The sequence below is a fragment of the Prionailurus viverrinus genome, chromosome F1, assembly GCF_022837055.1.
Source record: "Prionailurus viverrinus isolate Anna chromosome F1, UM_Priviv_1.0, whole genome shotgun sequence".
NCBI lineage: Eukaryota > Metazoa > Chordata > Mammalia > Carnivora > Felidae > Prionailurus > Prionailurus viverrinus.
The window spans coordinates 24,782,630-24,795,396 of record NC_062577.1 but is presented as its reverse complement, the minus strand read 5'-3'; the positions used below and the strand labels follow the sequence as shown (position 1 = coordinate 24,795,396).

Genomic DNA, 12,767 nt, shown 5'->3' with positions numbered 1-12,767 from the left:
TTTGAATCTGACCACTTCCACCAATGCCATCCTTGTATAAGCAGCCGTGTCCTGTTAGTGCACCGCACCAACCTTCTGAACTGGCCTCACTGCGCTCACTGCAGCCACTCTTGACTCCTCATAGCCACCAATATCTTTTCTTTTCTTTTCTTTTTTTTTAATGTAAGTTAGATCATATTGCTGTCCTCCTCAGCATCTCTCTATGGCTTCTCTTACAATAAAGTTGAACCTTCTTTCTATAGACTAAAAGACCCTGTAGGGTCTTGCCCCTATGGGCTTTCTGACTATACCCTGTCATCCTCCCCACACTTGGTCTCACTGTGTTTCCGAGTACATTTATGGTGTTCCTTGAATATCATCCCATCTATGAACCCTTGCAATTGCCTAAGAGGCTTTTTCCCTAAGATGTCTGTGTGGCTTACTTCTTCACTTCATTCATACAGTCTCTGTTCAAATGCCACTTCTTCACTGAGTCCTTCCTTAATCACCCTACCCTAAAATAGCCTGTTCTGTCTCCTCAGCCCACATTAGTTTTTTTCAGAGCACTTTTAAGTACATGACATAATATTACATATTTATGTTTCTTTTATCTGTTTTCCCACTGGAATGTAAGTTCCTTGATACCTGGACTTTTGTCTCCTGTTCACCATTGTATCTTTAGCACCTAGAATACTGCCTGGGTCATAGAAGAAGCTCAGAAAATACTGGTGGAAGAGGCGACTGGATGGCTCAGTTGGTTAAGCATCCAGTTTGAGCTCAGGTCATGATCTCGCAGTTCGTGGGTTCCAGCCCCGCGTTGGGCTCTGTGCTGACAGCTCAGAGCCTGGAGTCTGCTTCAAATTCTGTGTCTCCCTCTCTCTGCCCCTCCCCTACTTGTCCTCTGTGTGTCTCTCTCTCTGTCTCAAAAATGAATAAACATTAAAAAAATAAACAAAATATTGGTGGAAATTGGAATGGATGAAAGAGGACAGAGATGGAATTAAATGATAAACCAAAAACACACAAACAGCAAAAAAGACACAAACTCAAAGGTTCTTGCATTCAAGAACTTTTACTTTAAGGGCAAATAGTCATGGTATACCTCAAGAGTCTGTGTACTTACGCTTATAATGATAACTTGAATCATGAATAAAGGATTAAATTTTGCTCAGGAAAGTCTACAAAGAAACTTAGAAATAGATGGTATTGTGGAGTGCCTGGATGGCTCAGTCAGTTAAGCATCCAACTCTTGATTTCAGCTTAGGTCTTAGTCTCATGGTTCAGTTCGTGAGATCGAGCCCCGTGTCAGGCTCTGCACTGACAGCACAGAGCCTGCTGGCCATTCTCTCTCTCTCTCTCTCTCTCTCTCTCTCTCTCTCTCTCTCTCTCTTTCTCTCTCTCTCTCTCTCCCTCTTTCTCTATACCCCTCCTCCGCACACCGCACATGCTCTCTCTCTCAAAATAAATAAACGTAAAAAATACGATGGTTTTGTATAAATATCCATTATATTCTGTTTTCAATGTTTAGTAATCATAATAGTGCCTGAACATGAAAGTTTCTATCACTGTCACAGTTACTATTCTCAATTGCAGGGACTGTGTATTTTCATTTTTTGTATTTTAGGTTCCTAACACAGTACAACACATATAGCAGATGTTTAAGAAAAAATTTACCAAAGTTGTTTCTCCTCATTAACATTCTTAATTAAGATTGTCAATTACATATTATGAAATTATAACCCAAGCTGTAATGACTCTTAGAGAGCATATGAACTTGACCTATTGACAGTGTGTTTTCATTTGTGTTTTTAGAATTCTCCTTCCTACCAACTACTGAAAATTACATCTAATAATTATGGCCCACTGTAAGCTCATGATTTAATATTGGTATAATTTATTATCATATTTTAATCTAGTTCTGTTTCTTTAGGTGAGTGCAGTCTTCTTATATAGACTGCATGGGAGTATTGTAATAAAAAACCTAACCCTAGATTATCAAGCCAGTTGTTAAGGAAGGAACACTGACTTGTCTTCAAAAGGCCTAGCCTGTATCTCAGTCTCAACACTACTATTTGTTAATTGTTTTGGTTTAAGGATATCATTTAACTTCTTTTCATTTTTTTAAATGTTTATTCATTTTTTGAAAGAAAGAGAGACAGAGAGAACAGAGCATGAGTGGGAGAGGGGCAGAGAGAGAAGGAGACACAAAGTCTGAAGCAGGCTCGAGGCTCCGAGCTGTCAGCACAGAGCCCAATGAGGGGCTTAAACCCATGAACCATGAGATCATGACCTGAGCCGAAGTCAGAAGCTCAACTGACTGAACCACCCAGGCGCCTCTCATTTAACTTCTTTTAAATAATTTCCTTATTTGTTCAGTGACTGTACTACCTTAAATTCACAGGGTTATTTTAGAATTCATTCATTCAACAGGTAAATTTTATGTACCTCATAATTAAGCTTGATGCAAGCCTTAAGAGATATAAGAAAATCCCTTTCCTTATGAAGTTTTCTATGCCAGGGAGATTAAGACATATATTAAAACAATAATAATATACTACAAGATGGAAAATGTTAAATGTTCTAAGCAGGTCAAAGGAACAAAGTAATTACTTTTAAATGAAAGCATCAGGGAAGACTTTATGAAGGAGATGGCATTTATGCTGGATGTGATGGAATGAAGGGCATTCCAAGAGGAGACAGATGAGTAGAGATTTAGTTGGTGGGGGAAGAGGGTGGGGCATAGGAGGAGGGACTGGGTTATGAAGAAGAGAAATGAGAAAATCACCTAGTGTGAAGGAGATAGCTTGAGACCATTTCATGGACATCAGCTAAGAAGTGTAAGTGACACATGTTTATATAGTTGTGAAGCACTACACCAATATAAATTATATGGAGTATATGATGGGAGTTGTTCTTTCTAAGAAAACCTCAGTCATTTATGTGTGAAATTTTTTCTTTTATTTCCAAGATGAGTGTGGTGATGTTGTCATCATCATCATCATCATAATTAAATAATAAGAAAAAATAACCTTCATTTTTTTCATGTGAGTTGAAAAGAAATTTTTTTTTTAATTCAGGGACAAACTCAGGTTTTGTTTTCTTTTGTAAATATAGACTGTTTTATGAGACAGCCTCATTTGTTTTTTAATGTGTGTGGTTTCTGCATTATGTTCTCTCACCTCACAACTCTTCTTTGTTTGATCTTTGTGTGTGTGGTCGGTGGGGGGGAGGCAGGGTAAGTGCACAGCCAGCTGTCTATGCTTATTTATGTCCCAGCGGGTACTTGAAAGATAACACAGAGAGAGAAGCACAGCAGTAGTAATGCATGTACAAGCACGATTCTTTTTTCATTCACATCAAAAAATAATGTGTGTAATTGCTGTAGTTTCTCCAAGGGATTTGATCTGATACTTAATAATTTGTCTGAAATTCACATATTTCAGATAACTTAGTTTTGAGAAGATGAGAAGTTACCTGATTAGATTTTTAAAAAATTGTTCTCTTACAGATTTCTAGTAACTGTTATTTAATTTGATACAATAACAATATATCATATTTCATTTTTTGGTTTGACAGAGATAGGAATTTGACCATTTAAATGTGTTTAAATGTCACGATGTATTTATAGAAGGGTGTGAAATAGCCACTCATACACTAATAGTAAGAGTATTAATTCAGTGTCTTTGAAGGATAATTTGGCAGTATATGTAAATTTTTAAATACAGTCACTTTGGTTAAGCAATTTTATTTTGAGAAATTTATCTTACAAACATACTTGAACAGGATGCCAAGGACATATATGAAAGGAGGGTATTCCTTGCCATTTTGTTTGTAGTAACAGTGTCCTAGAAACCACTCAAATGTACATCAGTTGGGAATTATTTAATGAGCTAAATGATGTTATTTACCTCTGTGCAATGAAATACTGTGAAGCTATTCAAGTGAATGAGTGAAAATGGGTATAGTATTTTGGAGTGCTAGATGTGTAGTTAATGTGTACTGTACTGCTGAAAACATGCATATACATGGATTTGCTTGGGTACCTGGTTTCATTTCTTTTGGATATATACCTAGGAGTGGAATCACTTAGTTATGTTGTAATTCTATGTTTAATCTTCTGAGGTACCACCAAATTGTTTTGCATAGAAGATGCATAATTTTTCATTTTCACCAGAAATTTATGAGGGTTCCATTTTCTTTTTTTTTTTTTTTTTTTTTTATTTTTTTTTTTCAACGTTTATTTATTTTTGGGACAGAGAGAGACAGAGCATGAACGGGGGAGGGGCAGAGAGAGAGGGAGACACAGAATCGGAAACAGGCTCCAGGCTCTGAGCCATCAGCCCAGAGCCCAACGCGGGGCTCGAACCCACGGACCGTGAGATCGTGACCTGGCTGAAGTCGGACGCTTAACCGACTGCGCCACCCAGGCGCCCCAGAGGGTTCCATTTTCTTTACGCCCTTATCAGTGTTTATGGTTTTCCTTTTTATTTATTTATTTTTTTAATTATAGCCATCCTAGGGGCGCGTGGGTGGCCCAAGTCAGTTGGGCGTCTGACTTCTGTTCAGGTCATGATCTCACGGTTTGGGAGTTGGAGCCCCGCATCGGGCTCTGTGCTGACAGCTCAGAGTCTGGAGCCCACTTTGGATTCTGTGTCTCCGTCTTTCTCTGCCCCTCCCCTGCTCACGCTCTGTCTCTCTCTCTGTCTCTCAAAAATAGATGTTAAAAAAAGTTAAAAAATTATAGCCATCCCAGTGGGTGTGAAGTAGTATCTTGTTAATATTTTGATTTGCATTTCCCTAATGATTTTGAGCATCTTTTCATGTGCTGGTTGGATATTTGTATATTTCTTTGGAAAAATGTCTCCCCAAGTCCTTTGCTTATTTTTTGAGTTGTCTTCTTATTTTAAGTTACAAGAGTTCTTTATATATTCTGGGTACTCAATCCTTACCAAGATACATGATTTGCAAATATTATCTCCCATTGTATAGGCTGTCTTTCACCTTCTTCATAATGGCCTTTGATGCAAAAAAGTTTTGATAAAGCCTGATTTTTCAATTTTTTTTCTTTCTTTGAACTAACTTTTGTACATGGTGTGAGATAGGGGTTCAGCTTCATTCTTTTGCATGTGGACATTCAGTCATCCCAGCACCATTTGTTGAAGAAAATATTCTTTTCCATTGAATGATTTTGGCACTCTTGTTGAAAACTAGTTGGCCACACGTATATAGATTTATATCTGAACTCCCAATTCTGTCTGTATGTCTGTTTTTATGCCAGTACCACACTGCTTTTTAGTAAATTTTTAAACCACAAAATGTGAGTCCTCCAACTTTGCTCTTCTTTTTTCAGTGTTGTTATAGCTATCTGGGACCTGTTGCAATCCCATGTGAATTTGAGGAATGACTTTTCTATTTATATATGCAAAAAAACCAAAAAACAAAAAACTGGAATTTTGATAGGGATTGTATTTAATCTCCAAAACACTTTGGCATTGCCATTTTAACAACATCAAGTCTTGTAAGTCCATGTACATGAGATTCCTTTTAGCAATGTTTGTAGTTTTTATTGTACAAGTCTTTCACCTCTTGAGTAAATTAATTCCTAGGTGTTTTATTCTTTTGGGTGCTATTGTAATTGGAATTGTTTTCTTAATTTCATTTCAGGGTGTTCATTGCTGATGTATACAAAGACAACTAAATTTTGTGTGTTGATCTTACAGTGTGCGACTTGGCTGAATTTATTAGCTCTCGTAGTTTTATTGCGCATTCTTTGAGACTTAGGATTATTATTTTTGTTTCCTGGCTGTTGTATCTATGGTTTTTGCTTAAGAACCAGGATCTAAATCCATATAGAGTTTTTTATTTATAATCTGACTAACCTTGCTATCATGCTTGATCCTTTGTAGTCCCTTTATGTAAGAGCTGGAGTAGCCTTTTAATATTATTAATTGGTCTTGTCACTTATGTATAAAACCTTTCATTGGCTTCATATATTAAAGGAAAAGTTTAAGTCTTGACAAGATACTATAAAGGTCCTACCTGATCTTCTCTTGGCTAACTCTTTATGACTTTATCTCTCATTTATTTCAATTATAGTGGCCTTGGCCTTCTTCCTGTTCTTGGAGCACCGGGCTCATACCTATCTTAGGGCCTTTTGTACTTACTATTTGGAGCCTTATTCTTCCATATACTCACATGATTCATTCTCTGTTGCCTTAAGATCTCTGCAAATGTCATCTCCTGAGAGGTCCTCTTCACCACCCTACCTAAAATAGCACCTAATAACATCATTCTTCATCCCCTTACCCTACTTTTTTTTTTCTTCAAAACCTTTATGACAGTATGATATTATACAGAATAGAAGTTTCCTGAAGACATATATTTTGTCTGTTGTTTATCACTGAATCTCCAGTTCTTTGAGTGGTGTTAGGTATAAAAGGCATCTAATAAATTTTTGTGGAACTAATGAACAAAATGAGGTTTCCTCAAGCAAAAGGAAAAAGAAACTGATATATACTGAATACTTGTTATTGTTTTAGGCATGTAATATATGTTGATCACATTTAATCTTATTTACAAACTTATGAGAATAGATATTATCCCCATTTTCCAGCAAGGAAATGCAGACTTGGAAAAATAAAATAATTGCCTTAGAATAGCTAGAATTTTAAGTCTGGTCTTTAGTATTTGACTCCAAAGCAAAGGTTTTCACTACCCTGTTATTTTTAAATTATTAAATGCTATGTACTGTAGGAATACAAAGATAACTAATAAATGGTTATTTAAATTAAGTATAAGCCAGTATCTAACTACATTTCAAGTGAGTCTAATAAATTTTATAGTTATACGGAAAATTGAGAAATCATTAGCCAAACTGAAATGTTTGGCACAGACTAGGCTCAAAATGAAACACTGATTCAATAAATGTGTGAATAGATAAGGATTTGGCTCTGAAATATTAAGTAAAATTTGAATTGGTACAAAGAGCAAGACCATTTTAGGTACAGGGGACAATATAAGCAAGTGTGAAAAAGCAAACTTGTGAAAAGACTAATAAAATTTATCAGGAGATAAGAATTAATGTTTAGGAGCCCAGTGAGATAAGTTTGGGAAAGTGAGTTGGAGATCCGACTGATAGAGAACTTGAATTCCAAGACCGTGTTTGAATTTACAGTAACTGGAAGGCTATAGGGTAATAGTGGAACTACACATTTGTATGGGCATATGGACAACAGAATGTAGTGGTTAAGAGTGTGCGCTTTGGAGCAAAACTCTCTGAGTTAAAACTCTGGCTCTGCCCTCTACTAGCTTGGTAATCCTAAGCAAATTACTTAACTTCTCTGTGCTCTAATTTCCTCACCAGTCAAATGGAGATAATAGTTTTTAACTCACAGAACCATTGTGAGGATTATATGAATTTTTATGTATAAAAATTAAAAATAAATTTAAAAATAAAAAAGGGGGCAGCTGGGTGCCTCAGTCAGTTAAGCATCCAGCTCTTGATTTTGTCTCGGGTCATGATCTTATGGTCATGCAATCGAGCTCCACATCTGGCTCTGTACTGAGTGTGGAGCCTGCTTAAGATTCTCTCTCTTCTTCTCCCTCTACCCCTCCTTTTTTTGCTCTCTCAAACAAACAAGTAAAATGAATTATTATATGTCAAAATATAATAGAAAACAGTCCTTAGCACATAGTAAGCATTCTGTAAATATTAACTGTTACCATTTATATGACATTTCAGTTTTCACTTGCTTTTATTTTCAATCGCTTTCATGTGTCACATTTCTTTTAATCTTCACGGCAACTCTGCGAGGTAGGTAATACTATAACCAGTTTAATCACTGAACAAAGCCAAGGAAGTTATGTCATCCCATATGTGATTCTCTGTATTTCTGTGATTCTCTGTATTTCTAAGAAACTAATGGAACAATGGACTAACATGCCCAAAGTGAAGTTTTAGGGAAATCATTCTGGTGAAATTTTGCAGAATGAAATGATGAAGGGAAAGAACCTGGAAACAAGTTTATCATGCTCTTGAGATAATCTAAGCTTAGGCTTTATTTATAAAAACTTTTTATGCCAAGGACTGTGTCATCAAGAATTATGAGGAAAGACAATTAAATGAGACATTATGAATTTTCTAACTAACTAATTGATATTTTTTCAGCTGTATTTAAACTTGAAACAGATAGAAATATATGGCCCTTGATAAGAATCTATCGGGGTGGCTTTCTTCTGATTGAATTCCTTTTTCTACTGGGCATCAACACATATGGTTGGAGACAGGCTGGAGTGAATCATGTGCTCATCTTTGAACTTAATCCAAGAAGCAATTTGTCTCATCAACATCTTTTTGAGGTAATCAAAGCAAGACATAAAGTCCCACAAATATAGTTCACGTTAGCTATATCGCTGGTTTAGTGGGTGCTGAAATCCATCTTTTACTTGAGGAAGATTATTGACTTAACATCTAAACATTTATCTTACCTTTGTTTTATTGAAGATACTTCTGAGTAATGGAAAAAATAAAAATAACAATTTTTCTCTTTTCTTTCCCATCCTTTATCAGATTGCTGGATTCCTCGGGATATTGTGGTGCCTAAGCCTTCTGGCATGCTTCTTTGCTCCACTTAGTGTCATCCCCACATATGTGTATCCACTTGTCCTTTATGGATTTATGTTTTTCTTTCTTATCAACCCCACCAAAACTTTCTATTACAAATCCCGGTTTTGGCTGCTTAAACTACTGGTAAGTCCAGAAATTTGTCTCCCATTTTTAGAGTGGTGTATTGGTCATTGGCTTTGTCCAGGAGGAACCAAGGCTGCTGTTGCACAACTCCAGAAGGCATGGTTCACTTTGTAATTAATCTATGTGAGTGGTGCTCTAGCTCCAAGGGTAAAGAATATAGTGTAATTGGTACACCTCATGTTGTATAGTGCAGTGGCCCTGGGAGAAATACTTATTCATGCAGTTTTTTTCCTCCTAAAAGGGAGTATGAAGTGTCCAGATATTGAAATTATTTTACAAATTAATAATAAATAATTCGTGATCTATTTAAGTGCCTTATTATTTAGTACAGATTACTTAGCCAGCTGTGATAACATGTAGAACTCTGTGAATTTCTTTTTTTTCCTTTTTAAAAAGTGGTAAAACTATTATTTTCCTGTCAAATTGATAGAAATAGTCAACCACACATTTTTATTTTTATGAAAGATTCATTCTCTAAAATCAGTAAGCATATTTTACCAGATTACCAGGTTTAATTTGAGAAACTGACTTTGATTCTTGTTTATAATACATTCCATTTCTTCTTCCACTTTACCTATTTTTTAATCTCAAAATCTCTCAATTTAAACATCAGGATATAGAATCTCTTGCAAAAATAGTTGCTGTATTTTTTGTAATGGTGTAAAGATAGCTTGGGGAAGGGACTTCTCTTAACTCCTGAATTAAACCAGCTCTGTTTTGACAATTAATTGGTAATGTTCTCCTGTAATTATTTCTTAGGTTATGAATTACAGCTAACAGTAAAGTGAAGATTAGTGATTCAATTGACCAATCTCTACACATACTTTCAGAATTCCTATAATAATTGCCTTACTCTTTTTCCTACCTTAGAAAAGTATACTACCTTGGAAACTAGAGTATTCTTTTTCCTTTTGTATATCCCTTACGGTTAGCAGAACTTTTTTCTTTGTTGTTGCTGTTCTTAGCAGTACATTCCCTATATATAGCATTATTTAAATTTTTTGAATCTGAAGATATAAAATATGCTCTTCCTATTAAAAAAAACATAGTAAGTAAGTACACAACAAGTAAAAAGCCACTTATATTCCAGTACAGGTAAGTATTTATAGCAATCAGGAAAAGAAAATGGCCTAGATCTCCTTCATGTTTTTTCCCCAAAGTTGATTGTTATTTATTTGTATTTCTTATTTATTCTGGTAGGATTTTTACCACAAATTGAGAATATCCCTATTTTCCTCTAATTTCATTAAATACTAATAAGTAAGAGAGCAAATCATTCCTGTTATGTATAGCACCACTAGGCCAAACTGTAGGTCTAAGTGTAGAACTTAGATGTACAAGAGTATTTTGAAAAGTCTTATGTATGTAATCACCTTTAACACATTTTATCATCTAGAACACATGATTTTTAAAGGATTTTTTGTAAGACAGAAGAAATATTTGGACCATTTTTTTCTCTCTTGAAATTCATACTAAAAATAAATCATGGGGCGCCTGGGTGGCGCAGTCGGTTAAGCGTCCGACTTCAGCCAGGTCACGATCTCGCGGTCCGTGAGTTCGAGCCCCGCGTCAGGCTCTGGGCTGATGGCTCAGAGCCTGGAGCCTGTTTCCAATTCTGTGTCTCCCTCTCTCTCTGCCCCTCCCCCATTCATGCTCTGTCTCTCTCTGTCCCAAAAATAAATAAACGTTAAAAAAAAAATTTTTTTTAAATAAATCATTTCCCGTTAGTACAACAAAATTAGATTACCTTTTTTATCTTGAGATTGTCATTTTATTGCTAGATTTTGTGGAGTTTTAAAACTTATTTGCACAAAAATGTAGTATTCTTCTGGTTACAAGGAAATAATGTTAAGATTATAAATACCTATTATTTCCTGCCTCAATTATTGTAAAATCTCTATAAAGTTATTTTGAAATGAGGTTTCAAAGACTCAGATGTTAATACGATTGCATCATTGCAATAATGGAATGATATCGTTGTGTGTTAAGTGAACATTTCCCCAGTACATCCTTCTCTGTTTAAATAGTTAGCTATGATTGATGCATGACCAGTTACTCTGATTAGCAAAATGATTCCCCATTGAGTAGACATTTATTAATGCATTTGCTGTATGTTAATAAATGAGGATTTATGGATGGAATAGGTTGGCAATGATGATGTAATAAGGAATAAGAATAATAAGTGTGCTATCAGAATCAGTGAAATGCAGAAAGAAGCATTGTGGTTTGTTATATTTATAATAATAATTGTATACAGGAAAATCTTACACATATAAAGCATTTTAACATTAAGTGACCTGTTGACTTATTTTAATTCAAATCTTACTGAAAAAATTTACCCTGAGACTTATTTCTAGTGTTAAAAATATTTTGTTTCTCTGATACAGCTTTTTTAATAGCCTCATCATTAAGTAAAAGTACATTTCCTTCTTCAATTTTTAAAAAATGGAAAAGAACATGTATCATTTGGCCATAGTGGTACGCACTGGATGTTGTTTATATCCATATTTAAATTTGAATCTATGGAATTTATATGCTATACACCTCCTTCAAAAAAGCTAAAAAAATTTTTATTAGAAATTTATTTAGGGGTGCCTGGATGGCTCAGTCAGTTAAGTGTCTGACTCTTGATTTCACAGTGTGTGGCTTCAACTTTGGGCTCTACACTATCAGAGTGGAACCTGCTTGGGATTCTTTCTCTTCTTTCCCTCCTCACTGTCCCTCTCAAAATAAATAAACTTTAAAAAAATTTTTTAAAGAAATTTATTTATTTTGATACTTAAATGTCAAATTAGGTACAGTTTATTTGTATTATTAGGTCATAAATCTCTGTAGATCTATATTTGCCCTAATTGGAAGTCCATTTGGGAAACATAAGCAATGCCTCAGATTTTCTAAACAAAAATACCAATCAATTCTTCTAGAAGACTACTTAAAGTTTTCAAATTAAAGTCCTTTCCTATATAATTGGGGAATTGATTTTTTCAATATTTTCTTTGGTTTTATAGTAAAATTTTTACATATGTCTCTACTATGATTACAGAGAGATAGTCTCTTTTAATAATGCACTGTTCTGGACATTTTATATGTGTTCATTTATTTCATCCTTTTAATAACCATGAGGTTGGAGCTGCTATTAATCCACATTGTATAAATGAGGAAATCCAAGTTCAGAGGAGTTAAATACACAGCCAGTAAGTAATGGAGATGAAATGTGAGCCCAGGCAGTCTGATTCCATAATCTGTACTCCTGACCACTACCATTTAACAATTAAACCTGGTAGTCACTTCATTTAAGATACTTAACTTTGATCTAGTAGTTCAAACTAATAAATATATTTTGTATAAAAATTGAAAGAGTGTGATTATTCACAAGCCTCTAAAAGCAGAAATTAAACTTCATCTTCTTTAATATTTATCGGCATTAACTTAGAAAATGATGTTAGTTAATATCCTTTCTAATAACTTATTAATGGCTTTTTTGTGTATGTGAGTAAAACATCAGATCTTTTGAATTGTCTGTAGCTTTCTTAATACTGTTACTCAGTGAGTCATTGTCATTTTAAGCAAAATCACAACAATGTAGAAGTTGAAAGACCTTAGCCACAATAAGAAAAGAAAGAATTCTCACTCAAGAAGGGGAATTCAGATAAATTTAAGATGAATTTGACTATGTGTAAACATCAGGGAATTCAGTATGAACTCAGCCCTACCCTGTCTCTGATGCAGCTACTCCCTCTCTCCCTTCTTTGTATTTCTAGGGTATTTTGCATGTTTATCTGTAATAGCACTTACTACACAGTGCTGTCGCTATTTCCTTAGGTATATATTTGCTCAACCAGACTGTGGGTCTTTGACAGAAGAAACTGTTTTATTTATCTCTGTACTTCCACAGTGCCTGACATGTGTTAAATGCTGAATGACTATAATTATATTCCTTCCTTTATTAGTTGTATTATACCAACATTTACTACTCCCTCCTCTTCCTTTTTCCATCTGCTCTCTTCTATAAATTTTCCCTTCCTTCCAGTTTCTATTT

The 12,767-nt window shown here is 34.9% G+C and overlaps 1 protein-coding gene across 2 annotated transcripts in view; it reads left to right on the top strand.

Annotated features, from left to right (window-relative positions):
- XPR1 (xenotropic and polytropic retrovirus receptor 1) overlaps nt 1–12,767 on the top strand; it is a 212,828-nt gene that overhangs the window by 154,754 nt on the left and 45,307 nt on the right. For both annotated transcript variants that reach the window (XM_047840768.1, XM_047840767.1), the window contains exons 8-9: nt 8,147–8,337; nt 8,549–8,728. In XM_047840768.1, the coding sequence (XP_047696724.1) occupies nt 8,147–8,337; nt 8,549–8,728 (371 nt within the window). The remainder of the gene's footprint in view (nt 1–8,146; nt 8,338–8,548; nt 8,729–12,767) is intronic.